The sequence below is a fragment of the Sapajus apella genome, unplaced genomic scaffold, assembly GCF_009761245.1.
Source record: "Sapajus apella isolate SASKATOON/1434 unplaced genomic scaffold, GSC_monkey_1.0 scaffold48, whole genome shotgun sequence".
NCBI classification, from domain to species: Eukaryota; Metazoa; Chordata; class Mammalia; order Primates; family Cebidae; genus Sapajus; species Sapajus apella.
In genome coordinates, this window is record NW_022436988.1 from 383,713 (window position 1) to 402,528 (window position 18,816).

General features: G+C 50.5%; 1 protein-coding gene and 1 long non-coding RNA gene across 6 annotated transcripts in view; one reads left to right on the forward strand and one right to left on the reverse strand.

Annotated features, from left to right (window-relative positions):
- The window catches only part of LOC116525446, an 18,033-nt gene extending 14,895 nt beyond the window's left edge, over positions 1-3,138 (forward strand). Inside the window, exon 3 of the long non-coding RNA XR_004257687.1 lies at positions 3,128-3,138. This is a non-coding gene — a long non-coding RNA (uncharacterized LOC116525446). The remainder of the gene's footprint in view (positions 1-3,127) is intronic.
- Positions 1-18,695, reverse strand: part of TBCD (tubulin folding cofactor D) — a 186,415-nt gene extending 167,720 nt beyond the window's left edge. Inside the window, exons 1-6 of one of the 5 annotated variants that reach the window (XR_004257686.1) lie at positions 18,305-18,488; positions 14,883-14,933; positions 10,734-10,831; positions 8,795-8,896; positions 6,644-6,790; positions 3,595-3,650 (exon numbers count right to left, since the gene is read on the reverse strand). Coding sequence is in view for 4 of the 5 variants with exons in the window: in XM_032241191.1 (XP_032097082.1) it covers positions 3,595-3,650; positions 6,644-6,790; positions 8,795-8,896; positions 10,734-10,831; positions 14,883-14,933; positions 18,305-18,488 (638 nt within the window). In the remaining variant the exon portion in view is untranslated. Of the gene's footprint in view, positions 1-3,594; positions 3,651-6,643; positions 6,791-8,794; positions 8,897-10,733; positions 10,832-14,882; positions 14,934-18,304 lie in introns of all 5 variants that reach the window. The other 4 variants (XM_032241191.1, XM_032241193.1, XM_032241192.1 and 1 more) reach the window with 4 other exon arrangements.
- Between the last annotated feature and the right edge of the window lie 121 nt (positions 18,696-18,816).

The following is an 18,816-nucleotide window of genomic DNA, read 5'->3' on the forward strand; positions in this document are numbered from 1 at the left end:
TTGCGGTGAGCCGAGATCGAGCCATTGCACTCCAGCCTGGGTAACAAGAGCGAAACTCCGTCTCAAAAAAAAAAAAAAAAAAAGTAATCCATAAGAATAAAGGCTTTTTTTTTTTTCACTCTTGTTGCCCAGGCTGAAGTGCAGTGGCGTGATCTCGGCTCACCACAACCTGACATGATCTTGGTTCACCACAACCTCCGCCTCCCAGGTTCAAGTGACTCTCCTGCCTCAGCCTCCCAAGTAGCTGGGATTACAGGCATGCGCCACCACACAAGGCTAATTTTGTATTTTTAGTAGAGACGGGGTTTCTCCATGTTGGCCAGGCTGGTCTCAAACTCCCGACCTCAGGTGATCCGCCAGCCTCGGCCTCCCAAAGTGCTGGGTTACAGGTGTGAGCCACTGCACCCGGCCTTTTCTTCTTTTGAGATGGAATCTCACTCTTGTTGCCCAGGCTGGAGTGCAATGGTCCGATCTTGGCTCACCACAACCTCCACCTCCTGGGTCCAAGCAATTCTCCCGCCTCAGCCCCCCGAGTAGCTGGGATTACAGGCATGTGCCACCATGCCCAGCTAATTTTGTATTTTTAGTATAGACAGGGTTTCTCTATGTTGGTCAGGCTGGTCTCAAACTCCTGACCTCATGTGATCCTCCTGCCTCAGCCTCCCAAAGTTTTGGGATTACAGGCATGAGCTACCACGCCTGGCCAAAAGCATCTTTTCCATTAAAGAGTTTCTAAGGCAGCACTCAATCTGCATGTCCTAGTAACAATATAACACCAAGTGCCACCTACAACACTGTGGATGTTGGCAAGCTCGGTTAATCAAGGGAGATGGATACAGCTGTAGAGTGGCCAGCAATACAGAGGGAAGCAGTCAAACCTGAGAGCAGAGTGGGCTAGAGCAGGCACATCCTCCCTGGAGAACGGAAAACGAACCTGCACTGCAGACAAATGCTGGCACAGGACCCCTCACAGCCCTGGCCTTACTTGTAACAATCCCCACCAAAAAGGCGTCTGAGACAAGTACAGGGAACCCAGAACCTGTGGTGAGCCTGGGAGGTGTCCAAGGAACTGGCCCAACTGTAAGTGTGCTCTTCCACTGACAGCATCCACCATTCTCAAACACTCCCAAGAATCAGCGTGCTAGAAGAAGGGGGAGAATGTCCCCAGAGCACCGACACGCCCACCCAGGCACCCGCGCACGCACCAGGGCACCACCCCTCCCAGATCGCAGGCTCTGGTGTTCCTGCATGGAAACAGGCTCCGCCGAGAGACGCACCTGCTCTTCCCGGCACTACGTGGCGCTGAGCGTGTCACCAGGTTGTCCGCCAGGGATCTGGAGCCAGAGCTCTCACTTTTCCTGGAGGATCCCACGAGGAAATAAATACTCAGGTTCTGCCTCACCAGCCAACAGGCAAGGCACTCCACAAGATCAAGTCCAGCATAAATCTACCAAACCTCAGTAATGCCGCTAAGAAAAATAAGAACAGGCTGGGCACGGTGACTCATGCCTATAATATCAGCACTTTGGGAGGCCAAGGTGGATGGATCACCTGAGATCAGGAGTTCAAGACCAGCCCAGCCAACATGGTGAACGCCCATCTCTACTAAAAATATAAAAATTTGCCATGCATGGTGGTGCATGCGCCTATAATCCCAGCTTCTTGGGAGGCTGAGGCAGGAGAATCACTTGAACCCAGGAGGTAGAGGTTGCAGTGAGCTGAGATCACACCACTGCACTCCAGCCTAGGCAACAAGAGTGAGATGCCGTCTCAAAAATAAATAAATGAATAAATAGTAAGAATAAAAGCAGATACTATTTTCCACTTAACAAAGTTGGCAAACATTTTTAAGGTTTGACCCAGCTGGTAAACATGGGGAAAAAACTTTCAACTTGTTCAACCTCTCCAGTAACTGCATTAAACCCTGAAAATGTTAATTCCACTTGTAGAAACTCATCCCTAGAAATCATTCAGAATGGTACAAAGTTTTATGTGGACTGTTCACGGCCCTGAGTTTTAATATCAAATTGGGAGGGCAGCAGTCTAAATGTCCCACCACAAGGGACTGGTAGAAAAGACATACTCAGGCCGCGCACAGTGGCTCATGCCTGTAATCCCAACATTTTGGGAGGTCAAGGTGGGCAGATCATGAGGTCAGAACACCAAGACCATCCTGGCTAACTACCACAGTGAAACCCCGTCTCTACTAAAAATACAAAAATTTAGCAGGGCGTGGTCCCAGCTACTCAGGTGGCTGAGGCAAGAGAATCACTTGAACTCAGGAGACGGAGGTTGCGGTGGGCCAAGATCGCACCATAACACTCCAGCCTGGGCAACAGGGCAAGACTCCATCTCAAAAAAAAAAAAAAAAGGACACACTCACACCAGGTCATCTGGTTTTGGAAGAAAACCCTGACACGCAAGGCCCAACTCCTAGTCCAAGGTGCAAAGAAGCGAGTGCAGCACCTCAGCCATGGACAGAGTTGGCATTGGCACCGCCCCACGGGGAGACCACGGAGAGGCAGGGAGACGGGGGCCATCACACCCCCACACGATGAAAGCACTCATGGGTTTCATTTTTTATACATCATACTCTATTATCTGAATACACACAGATTACTTTTATAATGAGGAAAAAACGATAACCTTTTCATGTCCTTACAAGACAGGAAGCAGCCCCTGCCCTCTCAGGTGCAAGGGCCTCACCTGCTCCAGGGGACCCAGGAGTTCCTTCCTCAGCTCCAGGCTGTCACGAACACCTCATCCAATGCCTCCAACTGCCCCGGAAAGGAAGCTCCTCTCCTCCCACTTCTCTGAGAAAGAAGCTGTGCAAGTTGCAGCTACCCATCCAAGTGAAGGTGACACTGCATGAGGCACGGACCATCTTCCCAATCACAACCACCGAAAGGTTTTATGACCAGCCTTCGACTTTCACCATCGTAGAGGGGGAAAATGCCACATTTTCTGACTTAGTAAACTACATACACACTTAAAATCATGTGCCATGTAAAGTACTAATTTAGAAAAATTGCTTTCTTCCTTCTTGCACCTCATGAAACAGGTCCGCTCGGTCTATACACATACTCGTGGCACTCGTCCAACACTGCAGACCCACTGCGCTCAGCAGAGAAAACCGCCTTCCTGTCTGCAGTACACGTGGGGTGCAGTTAACACAGGACGCTGGGGGATTTTCATCCCCAGTCACAGTGGCCCAGCCCCCACCCATCACCTCCACGGGAGATGGCACGCGCTGTTTCTCGTAACTGCCGCCCCATCCCTGTGCCGAGGCTGTGCCCCAGGGAAGATGGCCACACCTCTTCTAGACCTGCCCTCCCATCGACGGACCTGTCAGGTGACCCCCACCAGCACCCCAAACCGGCACTGAGGGTGGTCATTTCAGGGTCAGAGGTCTTCTGTGCCCAAACAGTGCTGCACGCTCTCTCAGGGAAAGCCAGAGTCTGAGGAGTCCAAAGACTACCCTAGGTCCTTGTCTGAGGACTAAAGACACGCATAACACAGTGAACAGCACCCAAACAAACCCCTCTCAGAACCCACCAGCAGCCACACACCAAGAAACGCACCACAGAAACTTACCTGGACACGAGGACGGCCGCTCCATCTCGGGCCTTGTCACCAACAACCAAGTAGGACTGCAAGAAAGAACAAGCACGGACACGGTCACACCTGCACATGCCAGCCTCAGGGACCCCACAGTCGCCAGTCCCACCCTCACCAGCTCCCCGAGGGCCCAGGCTCACAAACCTTACCAGCACAGGCCTAACTCCAAAGCTGCAAAAGAACCTCTCTTCAATTTGAGCCAAGGGCTCCAGCTGCCAACTGCTACTCTCACCCAGGCAAGTGCCTGAGCTACCCAGCACGTTTGATAACACCCCATTGAAACACACATTTGCAAGAATAGAGCAGGAAAATGTAAACAAACGAGTTACTCAATTGTAACAAAGAATCAAGAGTATTCACTGAGCACCTACTGTGCCTTCCAGCACACGGGAACCATCAGTATTTGCGTATTCAGACTAAATAGGAGGCCACATCCAAACTGAAGAGCACCGAGATTTACTACGAATGCATCCATTTTTTTTAATTTTTGGTTTTTAATTTTGGGGCACATAGTAAATATATACACTCACGGGATTTTATTGCTGTCTTGAGACAGGGTCTTGCTTTGTGGCGTGATCAAAGCTCACTGCAGGCCGGGTGCTGCAGCTCATGCCTGTAATCCCAGCACTCTGGAAGGCCAAGGCAGGTGGATCACCTGAGTTCAGGAGTTTAAGACCACCCTGGTCAACATGGTGAAACCCTGTCTCTACTAATAATACAAAAGTTGGCAGGGCACGGTGGCACATGTCTATACTCCCAGCTACTCAGGAGGCTGAGGTGGGAGGACTGCTTGAGCCTGGGAGGCAGAGGTTGTGGTGAGCCATGGCTGGACCACAGCACTTCAGCCTGGGTGATAGGGCAAGGCTGTATCTCAAAAAAAAGCACTCACAGCAGCATCAACCTCCTGGGCTCAAGTGGCCCTCCCACACTCAGCCTCTGGAATAGCTGGGACCAAAGGTGGGTACCACCACACCTGGCTAATTTTTTTCTTATTCTTGGGAAGAAACTGAGTCACATTATGTTGCCCAGGCTGGTCTCAAACTCCTGGGGCTCAAGCTATCCTCCCGCCCTAGCCTCACAAAGTGCTGGAATTACAGGCATGAAACCACAACACCCAGCTAGATTTATTTTTAGGAGGGCTGCCTTAAAAGGTTTGCAATGCTCATCTTAACTAGTTCTCTTCCCCAAAATGATACACTTAGAAGACCTTTTTGTCCAAGGCAGGCTTTCTAAGGACCATCACAGACCGCCAAGTCTTGACAAACCGGAAGTCCCTCTCAGCAGACAGGCAAACGAGGGTGGGCAAAAGGTTCTTCACCACCACACTACTTCTAACATAACAAAACTAGGACAAACAACACGTCCATCTATCAGAGAGAATTTTTAAGTCAGGTTACAATGGAGTGCTCCTCCCGTAGCGATTATGAGGGGACACTTTCTGACATCACAAAACACTCAGAACACGTTGCTGAGGGGAAACAGGCCTCCGAACAGCAGGTCACGGGGCAGCATGAGCCCTGGTGAGGAGCAGACTCCAGGGACAAACCGCCTGGACTCTAAACGGGGCCACCGTTTAAAGTGCACTGTCATTTACTTTTACGCCTGCTGGCTCTTCAGTTAAATGAGGATAAGAATTGTCAACGGCCTCATGAAGGAAAATTAAATGATTATTAATCACAGTTGATGATCTATAAATCATCAATGTATAAGTTAATTTTTTTTTATTTTTGAGACAGAGTCTCGCTCTGTTGCCCAGGCTGGAGTGCAATGGCGCAATCTCGGCTCACTGCAATCTCCACCTCCCAAGCTCAAGCAATTCTCCTACCTCAGCCTCTTGAGTAGCTGGGATTACAGGTATGTGTCACCAGACCCAGCTAATTTTCGTATTTTTAGTAGACACAGGGTTTCACTACGTTGGCCAGGGTGGTCTCGAACTCCTGATCTCATGTGATCTGCCCGCCCCAGCCTCCCAAAGAGCAGGGATTACAGGCATGAAACACTGCGCCCAGCCGAATGCATGGGTTAAATTATTAATCCATAAGTGATTAAAGATTAATCTATGAGTGTCTGAATGGTGCCAAGCACATGGCAGGCACTCAGTGAATGCTGACCAGGGCTATCGCAGTCAGTGCGGCAGGAAGACCGTGGCGACCAAAATGGCTGATGGCCTGACAGGCTCCTAGTGCTCCTTGTGTGGGTTGGACTCGGTGACTTGCTGCTAACCACAGGATCTGGCAGAGGAATGGGACGTCACTTCCACGTCAGGTAACATATTACCATGACTTCCAACTCATTAGGAGGGTCTCTCCCTTGCAGGCTTTGATGGAATAAGCCACTATGTTGGAGGGCCGAGGTGGCAATGAACTGAGGGCAGCCTCACTCCAATGGCCTTGGGGCAGAGGCTGCCCAACTCAAGTTTCGACTGCAGCTGTGGGCAAGCTTGACACAGAGGACCCATCTCAGCCACGCTAGACTCCCAACTCACAGAAACTACATGAGGATAAATGTGTGTCAAACATTCAAGTCTGGGTTATTTATGAAGCAACAGGTAACTAATACAATAAGCTGTGTTTATATGCACAATATTTACATCAAGAAAAGTTTGAAGAAAATAAACAACTATTATCTCTTGGCACCAGAATTTGATAAACTTTAGTATTTTTCTTACCTTTGTTTTCTAGTTTTCCTACAAATAAATGTGTATTATTTACATAATGTTGAGAGCTAAATGTAAAATGGGCCTTATTTTCTCTTACCATTGCCACTAAACCCCTTATCTGCCATCATTACCCTCAACACAGTATCTGCATTACCTACAAAGAAACAAGATTTAGTAATTCAACCCAACCCCTACATGAATTATCACAGTTTCAAAATAAGTTATCATGTGAGAGTTCACCTCACTGAAAAAACACCACCTGGATAAATAGGTATCAGAAGCTTAGGGAGTTAAACCCTGATACCAGGACAGCATGAACACGACAGAGAAGACAAACTAGCAGCTCATTATCTGCACGATATTCACCTCTGCTATTTGGAGAATGCGGTCCATTATGGACATTCGTGTTTGCCCAGGCTGGGTGACGAGGTTCCCGTCAAGGCGAGAAAAATCAAAAGGGATCAGGCAGGTCACAGAGAGCCACAGCAGAAGCATGTAGCGCGTTTCCCAAGTCTAAAAATTGAATCACAGTAACAATGAGTCTTGTTTGAAAAGCAGAGGCCACTGGCCACAATCTAAAGTCACTGCCCTCCATGGCCACCCAATGCCCACTCTAAAGCCATTCAAATGCCATCGTCCTCAGGGCCAGAAATGCAGGCCACTCACCAGCTCCTCCCCACATCCCTGCAGAATCCCCACCACACACCAATGGCCATAACTTAGCTAGCTCAGCAGACAGACATCAAAATAAACAAAGTAAATCATAATACATCACAGCTTCTTTTCACTGGCACTTCTCAACATACAAATTGCCTTTTGAGAAAGTAAAAAAAAAATACGATAAAAAGAAAAAACACTTAAGAATAAAGAAAAAAGGACAGGCGCAGTGGCTCACGCCTGTAACCTCAGCACTTTGGGAGGCCGAGGCAGGCAGATCACCTGAGGTTGGGAGTTCAAGACCAGCCTGACCAACATGGAGAAACCATGTCTCTACTAAAAACACAAAATTAGCCAGGTGTGGTAGCGCATGCCTATAATCCCAGCTACTCAGGAGGCTGAGGCAGGAGAATCACTTGAACCCGGGAGGTGGAGGTTGTGGTGAGCCAAAATGGTGCCACTGCACTCCAGCCTGGGCAACAAGAGCAAAACTCCGCCTCAAAAAAAGAAACACAGAGAGATGGAGGGAGGAAAGGGAGGGGAGGGAGGGAGGGAGGGAGGGAGGCGGGGAAGGAGGGGAGGGAGGGAGGGAGGCAGGGAGGAGAGGGAGGGAGGGAGGCAGGGAGGAGAGGGAGGGAGGGAGGCAGGGAGGGGAGGGAGGGAGGGAGGGAAGAGAGGGCAGGTGGAAGGATGGAAAAAAATTCTCAACTTGTACTAAAAAAAGAGTATGCTTTCTCGGCTTGTAATAAAAAAGGAGTACCCTAACTTTCTCAGCTCGTAATAAAAAAGGAGAATCCTCATTCTCTTAGCTTGTAATAAAAAAAGGAGCACCCGCACTCTCTCAACTTGCAATAAAAAAGGAGCACCCTCACTTAGTAAAGCATTCCAATTTGTCCCTGCAATCATTCCACTGGGGGGCGCCAGAAATGCGAGGCGAGAAGGGCACCAGTGCAGGACAGGAGGGAAATGCCCCATGCTCTCATCGGGCACATTCACGTGGAGACCAGCCCCTGCACTGTAGGGTTATAAACCGAGTGCTCTTCCCAACACACACTGTGCACGAGAGAGTGAGTACAGCAGGCCCCACTGCCATCCAAGGAAAGGCCGCTGGAGAGGTCGGCCCTGGGCAGGCATCTGGGAGCCTGGACACCAGCAGGGCTCCCACCAAGCCCTGTGGAATGAGGCCCCTCGCTGGCTCAATCTGCACGAACCGTGTGCTTTACGTCGGGCACCTGCTTTCCTCTGGGGGGTCTGGAATTTTGCTTCATGCCAGGCGGAGGTGCCCACGTGACCAGACCCCCGTGCAAGCTCTGGGTGCCGAGGCGTAAACGTGCTTCCCGGGTAGACACCTCAGAGATGTGCTCACACGTCAGTGCTGGGGAAATGACACACAGCCTTTGGGACCCAAGTGGGGGAGCCTGGGAGCTCCCACCTGGTTCTCCCCAGGCCCCATCCCATGTAACTTTTCCCGTGGCAGACTTTGCTGTGTATTAGTTTTCTGTATACAGCAAGTGATGGCCAAAAGGAGGAATCTATGCTGTGTCTGTGAGTCCTGCTCGGGACATATCAAACCCAACACAGTTACACCTCGGTAAGTTAAAAAAAAATCAACAATGACAGATTCACTGTGAAACTAGACCTAGACAAATTTTTCTTTATAAAGGGCCAATTTTAAAGAAAAATAATTTGAAGCAATTTCTATTAAAAGTAAAGGAAGAGTCAAAAGAAAAAAAAGAAGAGAGACACACAAAACCAAGTGAGATAAAAGTGAAAGAGGGGGGAAGGGGCAGCAGGGTAAGCAAGCAGGGAGGAGGGACAGGCATGGAGGGCTGAGACCAGGAAGGCGACAGAGACACTCACTTCATGGTCCTTGGGATTCTGATTTGCAACCAAATCTAGAACAGGCTCCATATCAGCTACTTCATGAGGAAATAAACGAAGAAATATTTTATAGCCTCGGACCTATCAAATAGAGAGATACTGGATTATTATAAAATTTAAAAAGACTGCCTTTTTCTCCTCTCATCAAAAATCACCACCTATGAGACCCATTGATCAAACAGAATTCTGTCACATTACAGTGACACGATTTAGTAAGACCACAGTCACCACAAGAAAGCTACCCGTGGCCAGGCATAGCGGCTCACACCTGTAAGCCCAGCACTTTGGGAGGCCAAAGCAAAAGAACAGCTTGAGACCAGGAGTTGGAGACCAGTCTGGGCAACATGAAAAGTTAAAAATTAGACAGGCGTGGTGGCACATGCCTATAGTCTGAGGGGCTGAACTCCCATTTGAGACCAAGAGTTCGAAGCTGCAGGGAGCTGACTGCACCACAGCGCTCTAGCCTGAATGACAGGGCAAGACTCCATCTCTTCAAAAAAAAAAAAAAAAAGGCTATCCTTCCTTCCTAAATTAGTAAATGTTATTCATCACCACATTTAAGGAATCAGTCATTCATTCAGTATGTTCATTTAAACGACTATGCTCTGACATTTATGAGGAGTAGGTGTCCATAAACCTCAAAGGCCCAAGTTCATTAACACTTCCATGAAGCTCACTTCCATGAACCTTCCGGAGAAATCCTACACTCAAAACATCGGAGTCACAGAGCCTGCGTGTCCTGGGCAGCCCACCCGCAGTGTCCTCTTGCTGGCCAAGGACTCTCCCGCCAGACAACAGAAATACTGCAATGCCTCGCCCCTACGAACCCCAAGCCCCACCCTGATATGGCTGTTGAGTACTCCCATGGCCAAAACTGCCAACAGGGAGCCTGTGGGCTGGCAGAGAAGACACCTGCAAGCTTGTAAGAAACGCAGACTATGAGACCCCACCCCAGACCTACTTGCTGAAAATCTATAGCACAGCAAGATTCCCAGGAAATTCATCTGTGCATTAAAGTGTAAGAAGCATCTCAATTTCCACAGAGTCTCGCTCTATGTCACCTAGGCTGGAGTACACTGGCACCATCTCAGCTCACTGCAACCAGGTTCAAGGGATTCTCCTGCCTCAGCCTCCCAAGCAGCTGGGATTACAGGCACGTGCCACCACGCCCAGCTAATTTTTGTATTTTTAGTAGAGACAGGGTTTCACCATGTAGGTCAGGCTGGTCTTGAACTCCTGACCACAGGTGATCCACCTGCCTCGGCCTCCCAGAGTGTTGGGATTACAGGCGTGAGCCACTGTGCCCTGCCTGCTTTTTTCCTGGAAGAAGCTTTTCTGATTTCGTCTCTTCTCCACTCCCTTCCTTTCCTAGCTAGGTGGTGCTTCAATCTATTCAAATGCAAGGAGCTAAACACCTTGACATTGTTTCAGCCAAAGTAACAATAAATTCTGATCCCAAACATACAGTAAAAAGGGACAGAATTAAATATACAACTTGATAGTCTAAGAACTACCTTTATTGAGAAATAACATTTCGGAGGGTAGCCTCTGGACCATGCATCTTATGAAAGTAGCTGTCAGCCGGGCACGGTGGCTCATGCCTGTAATCCCAGCACTTTGGGAGGCTCAGGCGGGTGGATCACGAGGTCAAGAGATCGAGACCATCCTGGTCAACATGGTGAAACCCCGTCTCTACTAAAATACGAAAAATTAGCTGGGCATGGTGGCGCAAGCCTGTAATCCCAGCTACTCAGGAGGTTGAGGCAGGAGAATTGCCTGAGCCCAGGAGGCGGAGGCTGCGGTGAGCTGAGATCGCGCCATTGCACTCCAGCCTGGGTAACAAGAGTGAAACTCCGTCTCAAAAAAAAAAAAAAAAAAGAAAGCAGCTGTCAACTCTGAAGTGCTATGGAAATGTTACCTTGGTGATGATGTAAAGAAATTTAAAAGCCAGATGTACAAGGGAAGCTGGAGCTGTCTGATCTCGCACTATGTCCAACAACGAGTTCATCATCCATTCTAGGGAAAAACACAGGAAACACGTGCTGTGAAAGTGAATATCAACATGACACTGAGACTGGTGGAGGCGGTGGCTCATACCTGTTTTCCCAGCACTTTGGGAGGCCGAGGTGGGAGGATCACTGGAGGCCAGGAGCTCAAGGCTGCAATGAGCTATCATCCTGCTACTGCACTGCAGCCTGGGCGACACAGCAAAATCCCGTCCCTTTTTTTTTTTTTTTTGAGACAGAGTCTTGCTTTGTCACCCAGGCTGGAGTGCAATGGTGTTATCTTGGCTCACTGCAACCTCCACCTCCCAGGTTCAAGCAAGTCTCCTGCCTCAGCCTCCCAAGTAGCTGGGATTACAGGCATGTGCCACTACATCCAGCTAATTTTTTTGTAGTTTTAGTGGAGATGGGGTTTTCACCATGTTGGCCAGGCTGGTCTCAAACTCCTGACTTCAGGTGATCTACCTGCCTTGGCCTCCCAAAGTGCTGGGATTACAGGTGTGAGCCACTGCGTCCGGCCCAAAACCCTGTCTCTTATTAAAAAACAAAAACAAACAAAAAGACATAGCTATGTTAAATGTAAGTAGAAGGAAAAGGGTATTCCAACCAATCACTAATCATGAGACAGCGGGAGTGGCTCTGTTAATACCAGACAAAGTAAACGTCAACACAAGTAATACTACCAGAGATAAAAAAGATAATTCATAACAATACAGGATCCGTTCATCATAAAGACTTAAAAATTCTGCAAGTACATACACCAATCTATAGAGCTTCAAAGTAAGCAGAGAAAAAGCTGCGAGAAATGAATGGAGAAATGGTTGGAAACTTCAACACTCCTGTCTCAGGAAGTGACAGAACAAGTGAGCAGAAAACCACTACAACCTACAGGAAGTGACAGAACAAGTGAGCAGAAAACCACTACAACCTAAACAGCACTATCAACCACCTTACTCACCTTACTTACATCACATTTAGAGAACGATCTACTCAACAACAGAACTGACATTTTTCTCAGGTGCACATGGAGCGTTCAACAAAACAGACCATATGCCGGGCTGCAAGTCTTCCCACATGGAAAGGACCTGCAGTTTGCATCTGGGAAAGGCAGCTAACAGTGAGGTGCACCCACTGAAATCAGAGCAAGTGATAACACTAAGTGCTGAAGAGAACCCCAGGGCAGCTAGAATCCTCATGCCTTGTTGGTAGAAATGATCAACAGTACAATCTTCATGGATCAGTACAACCATGATTATGAGTCCTTTTTTTTTTTTTTTTTTTTGAGACAGTCTCATTCTGTCACGCAGGCGAGAGTGCAGTGCTGTCACCTCGGCTCACTGCAATCCCCGTCTCCCGTGTTCAAGTAATTCTCGTACCCCAGCCTCATGGGTAGCTGAGACTAGAGGCACATGCCACCACACCCAGCTAATTTTTTGTATTTTTTGTACTTCAGTAGAGATGGGGTTGCACCATGTTGCTCATGCTGGTCCTGAACTCCTGGGCTCAGGCAATCTACCTGCCTCAGTCTCTCAATGTGCTAGGGTTACAGGTGTGAGCCACCATGCCTGGTCAAGTCATACACTTTCTATTAGTCATTCACTTTCTGCAACTCAGTAATTCCACTCTTGCATGTTTTCCCAAAAGAAAATAAAACCTCCTGTAATCGCAGCACTTTGGGAGGCCGAGGCGGGTGGATCACGAGGTCAAGAGATCGAGACCATCCTGGTCAAAATGGTGAAACCCCGTCTCTACTAAAAATACAAAACATTAGCTGGGCATGGTGGCGCGTGCCTGTAATCCCAGCTACTCAGGAGGCTGAGGCAGGAGAATTGCCTGAACCCAGGAGGCGGAGGTTGCGGTGAGCCGAGATCGCGCCATTGCACACCAGCCTGGGTAACAAGAGCGAAACTCTGACTCAAAAAAAAAAAAAGAAGAAAATAAAACCTGTTACTCAAAGACTTGTACATAAACATCTTCACAGTAGCATTTTTTTTTGAGAAGGAGTCTCGCTCTGTCACCCAAACTGCAGTGCAGTGGAGCAATCTAGGTTCACTACAACCTCCACCTCCCGGGTTCAAGCGATTTTCCTGCCTCAGCCTCCAAAGTGCTGGGACTACAGGTGTGTGCCACCACGCCCGGCTAATTTTTTGTATTTTTAGTAGAGACAGGTTTTCACTGTGTTAGCCAGGATGGTCTCAATCTCCTGACCTCATGATTTGCCTGCCTCAACCTCCCAAAGAGTAGCATTACTAGTAATAGCCAAAAACCAGAGACAACTCAAATGTCTGTCAACAGATAAAAAAATAAACAAATTGTGGTTTATCAGCACAAGAGAAAAGGAATAAACTACTGATACACACACCAACAATGGTTAAGTCCCAGAGATGCTATTTTAACCATGGCAGCCAAAAAGTAAAGAGCACATAGTGAATGGTTCTAGAACAGACAAAACTAATCAACAGTAACATTAAGCCACAGTGGTTTCCCTAGGGCTGGGCTGGCAGCAAAAGGACAAAAAGTAACTCCTTGGGATGACAGAAACGTTCCTTATCTTGATAGGGCAGGGTGTATACATTTATCGACACTCAAATATCTTACTAAAATGGGTGCACTTTAGCCGGGCGCGGTGGCTCACGCCTGTAATCCCAGCACTTTGGGAGGCCGAGGCGGGTGGATCACGAGGCCAAGAGATCGAGACCATCCTGGTCAACATGGTGAAACCCCGTCTCTACTAAAAATACAAAAAATTAGCTGGGTATGGTGGCGCGTGCCTGTAATCCCAGCTACTCAGGAGGCTGAGGCAGGAGAATTGCCTGAACCCAGGAGACGGAGGTTGCGGTGAGCCGAGATCGCGCCATTGCACTCCAGCCTGGGTAACAAGGGCGAAACTCCGTCTAAAAAAAAAAAAATAAAAAAATAAAAAATAAAATGGGTGCACTTTATAATAGACAAATTTTAAACTCAATATAGTTGAAACTCAATAAAGTTGAAACTTTTCTAAGGATAAAAATGTATAATCGTGGATAAAGAGTAGCATTATTTACAACCCGTATAATTACCTATTAAGAAAACCCAAAAGAAACAACTGGCCAGGCACAATGGCTCATGCCTGTAATCCCAACACTTTGGGAGGCTGAGGCAGGTGAATCACCTGAGGTTATGAATTCAAAACCAGCCTGGCCAACATGGTGAAACCCCGTCTCTACTAAAAATACAAAAATTAGCTGGGTGTGGTGGTGTGCACCTGTAATTCCAGCTACTTGGGAGGCTGAGGCAGGAGAACTGCTTGAACTCGCGAGACAGAGGTTGCAGTGAGCCGAGATCGCACAATTGCACTCCAGCCTGGTGACAGAGGCAAGACTCCATTTCCCAAAGAAAAACAACAACTGAAAAACTATTGAAGTAAACATTTCATCACACAGTGAACCTCATAGACATGATGCTAAGTGAAAGCCAGTCCCAAAAGACTTCACGCTGTATGATTCCATCACATGAAATGTTGCATACAGCCCACACAGCACAGTGGTGCATGCCTGTCATCCCAGCACTATGGGAGGCAGAGGCGGGCAGATCATGAGGTCAACAGATCAAGACCATCCTGGCCAACATGGTGAAACCTGGTCTCTATTAAAATGCAAAAAATTAGCCGGGCATGATGGCGCGCACCTGTAGTCCCAGCTACTCGGGAGGCTGAGGAGGCAGGGAATCACTTGAACTCGGGAGGCGGAGGTTGCAGTGAGCCAAGATCGCGACACTACACTCCAGCCTAGGAGACAGAGCAAGACTCCATCTCAAAATAAAATAAAATAAAAATAAATAAATAGCAGAGGAGAAAGTAGCTCAGACACATCTCCCCACAGCCCCCAGCCTAGAGTGGCATCTGGAACTCAAGCCACTATCCCAAGTCAGCTAAAACCAACCAGCCGGGACCTGCAAGCAAGTAAGACAGGGACACTTCTTGGCACTTCATCCTGGCAAAGCACATGCATGTGCTGGCACCATACACCGAGGCCTCTGTGGTCATCCATAATTGAATGATCAAAATCAGCAGCTTTTACTCTTACCTAGGTGTGGGTCCAACAGATGAGGCTGCTCCTGATATTTGTTCATTATTCCTAAAAACAAATATAACATGAAAATTAATTACCATTAGGCCAAACATGCCCATGAGCCTCAGAAACCCCATTTTCCCTTGCTAGCTTCCACAGAATAGCTCCATCTCTTCCCCAGCCTATTCTGCTCTCAGGCGCAAACCTCCCCTCTCACTAACAGAGGCCACACAGGCCACCTGGAGGGAATGCCCAACTCCCTCTGGCCTTTCAAGGGCCGCTGTGTCCCAGCCACGTGCAGTCTGTCTGCCTGGCATGTCTATCTCTCACATCCTCTTCCTGACAGTCTCCTCCTCGCCTCTCCCCTCCTTCACTCTCTCCTGCCTCTGCTGGCCATTAAGGGCCAAGCTCAACGCTGCCCTTGTGAGACACACATCCCTGGCACTCCTCTCACACCCCCCTGCCAAACACGCCTGTAAAAACAAAATTCTCAGCCCCCCAGCCATGTAACGGACCCTTCCACTTGGCCACGGGCACTCCAAACTTAACCTGAAAAACTAGTTCAGGCCTCATGATGGGAAGGGAGTTGGGGGGGTGGTCAGACAGGCTGCATTAAACCCTCTTCCCGTTGGAACTCAGGCACAGCTGATGAGTACTAGCACTAAAATACTTCAGTAAGACACCAATTCCAGCCTGACTCTAGTACAGCACGACATGCCAGACAGCATGCCCTGAAAGAAATCAATTTTTCCCTAAAATATATTTCTTTGACACACTTCGAAATGGCCCTGCAAAGTTGTCTCTTGTAGGGAAAAGCTACATTCTGTAGAAAATCCCTTTCCTTTCTGGGCCTTTTCCCTAATCCAGGAGAGAATTAACTAAGTCTGGTACCTTTTCAGTCTGATAAAAACCATTTATAATGTACTCTCTCTGAAACCCTGTACTCTCTCTGAAACCAGCTAACTGGAAGCTTCATCTGTATAACAAGAACCTTGGTCTCCACAATTTATCGTAACCTAGACAATCCCTTCCTTGGATTCCAGGTCTTCAGATAAACTCTTTCAACCAATTACCAATCGTAAAATATTTGAATCCACCTATGACCTGGAAGCCCTCCCACCCAAGACGTCCCGTCTTTCCTGACTAGACCAATGTACATCTAACATGTACTGACTGATGTCTCCTGTCTCCCTAAAACATATAAAACTAAGTTGCAGCCTGACTTCCTTGAGGACATGTGACCTGCTAAGAATGCCTCACAGGCAGTCCTTAACCTTGGCAAAACAAACTTCTAAACTTACTGAGACTTGCCTCAGATACTTTCCGGTTTACATATCCAGGCACTGCTCCCTTCCACACCCCTGCCAACTCTTCCGACCCACGACTCCACAACCTCCCTGACCCTGAGCCACCTGCTCTGCACTCCCCTCAGCGGCTGACTGCTTCCGTCCAATCCAACAGCTCCCACTTCCACATCTGAACGCACTCACTGCTTCCCAGCAAAACTGCCTTTGCAAAAATTACATCAGTGAGAAAATCATGGCAATGGGGAAGATTTGATCCAGCCAATCCCCTCATGCCTTTAGTCTTCCAGCTGCCACGTTACCTTTGGGAGACATTTACTTTGTAGTTTAAATGGTAAGAGCCCTTCCCCAAAACTCAACTGCCTTTGTAAAGCTCATGAGAGGCCACCAGGCTAGGAAGAGGAGGAGCCTGAATTCCGCTAAGGTGTAACATAAACAATTGCCGCCATTATTCCTGGGGTCATAAGGCATGCAAGTTCCCCAGGTACTCCTGCAGGCCCCATCACTGTTGCAGAACCTGAGACTGGCCTTTAGAGATATGTTTCAGATTGTTTACATGTCTGACACGTACACTAGCATCCACCAGGCTCCACCGACCCAAGAAGGCTCCACCTGGACCCGCCCACTGCTCTTGGAGCCCCACCCAGAAGCGATTCAGCACACAGGATCATTTCCGACTCCCTATGATTGATTGCACACCCCTAACCAATCAGCAGCCACCCCTGCCCTTTCCCCCCCATTGCCTCTAAAAAACTCTGGCCCCCAAATTCTCAGGGAGACTGATTTGAGTATTAATAAGACTCCAGTCTCCCTTTCAAACATCTCTGTGTGAATTAAACTCCACACTGCAATTCCCCAGTCTTGACAAATGGGCTCTATCAGGGCAGCCCGCAAAAAGAACCCATTGGGGCCGGGTGCGGTGGCTCACGCCTGTAGCCCCAGCACTTTGGGAGGCTGAGGCGGGTGATCACCAATCAGGAGTTTGAGACCAGCCGGGCCAACACGGTAAAACCCCCTCTACCAAAAATACAAAGTTAGCCGGTCGCGGTGGCGCGCGCCTGCAATCCCAGCAATTCCGGAGGCAGAGGTTGCAGTGAGCCGAGATCGCGCCACAGCACTCCAGCCTGGGCGACAGAGCGCGACTCCATCTCAAAAAAAAAAAAAAAAAAAAAAGTACAAAAAGGAACCCACTGGGCTGTTACAGCAGGAACGAGAACTCTGGCTTCCCTGGTCCCTGGATGAGGGCCCCTCACTCTCAAACAGTCCTGCGAGAGGTACCGTTATCAACCCCAGGCAAGTATCAGGTACTCACAGGCAGGGGCACCTGACACCCAAGCCCGCACTCGCCACCGGCCCCCCACCCGCCCGACTCCTAAATCAGAGCGCTGTCACTCCGAACCCAGGAAGGCCGCACCTCGCAGAAGCTCCTCCTATCGAAGGGCCCACAGAGATGAGTTCACTGCATCACAAAACCCTGTGTCACTAACCCCGACACCCTAAGGACTTGCTTGGAAATAACCGTTACGGACGGCTGCAAAGCGGGTCTGAACCCGGAGAAGCGAGGCTCAGGAAAGGACGCACAGCCGCACACCCGCACCCCCGCACCCCCCCCCGCCCCCCCCCCCGCCCCCCCGCGCCCCCCCCCCCCCCCCACCCCCAGTACCCCCCCGCACACTCCGCACCCCCACGCGCGCCCCTGCACCCCCCGCACCCCCCAGCACACCCCGCACCGCCGCAGACGCATGGACCCGCCGGCGGGCTCCACGCGGGGTCCGCGAACCCGCAGCCTTTGTCCGCCGCAGGTTTGGTCCGCGCGTCCTCCCCTCACCCCTCCCGTCCACGCAACGCCCCCAAGAAGCGGGCTCGGGGAGCAGGCCCTGGAGGCCACCCTGCGGGGCTGACCCGCCGCCCGGGCGCCTCCTCCGGGGACCGAGACGCGAGCGGGACCCCGCCTCCCGGGAGGCCGCAGACGCTTCACCCCGCGCGCGAGCCGGCGCCCGGCGGGCCCCCGAAAGAGGCGCGCGCCTGCCCCGTGCACCCGACGCCGCGCTGGGGAGGCCGCGCCCCGCCACGGCCCGCGGGACCGCGTACGGGCAGCCCTCGCCGAGCGGCCGCGGGTCCGCGCCCACGCACCGCGGAACTGCTGCAGGGCCACCTCGTGCGCCTTCCCGCCGCCGGGCACCTCCCGCAGGCGGCCCAGCAGCGCCCGCGTCTCCGCGCTCTCGCCGAACGCTGCCAGCGCCGCGCCGCCGGCCAGCGCCTCGTCCTCCGCCTCCTCCTCGGGGCCGCCCGCGGCCGGCTCGTCGCTCAGGGCCATCTCGGCGGCCTGCGGACCGCGCGCCCCCGCCTCACGCGCTCGCAGCTCCGACTCCGCTGGAGCGGGAGCGCCGGGGCTGAGCTCAAGGAAGAGGAGGCGCCCGCGGAGGCGGCAACGGACGCGGCCCCGCCCCGCGACCTCCGACCCCGCTCGCCGGCCTCGCTACGGAACGCGCCGGCCGCCAAAATACGCCGCGCGGGACGGCGCCGTGCCCGGCTGGGCGCCAGCGGAGGCGGGGCTCAAAGGCTCTGGAAGAGCGCGCCGCGGCCCCCACAGGGCGCGAGTGGAGCCGGGACCGCTCGGCGGGGCCTGAGGAGCGAAGGGCGGG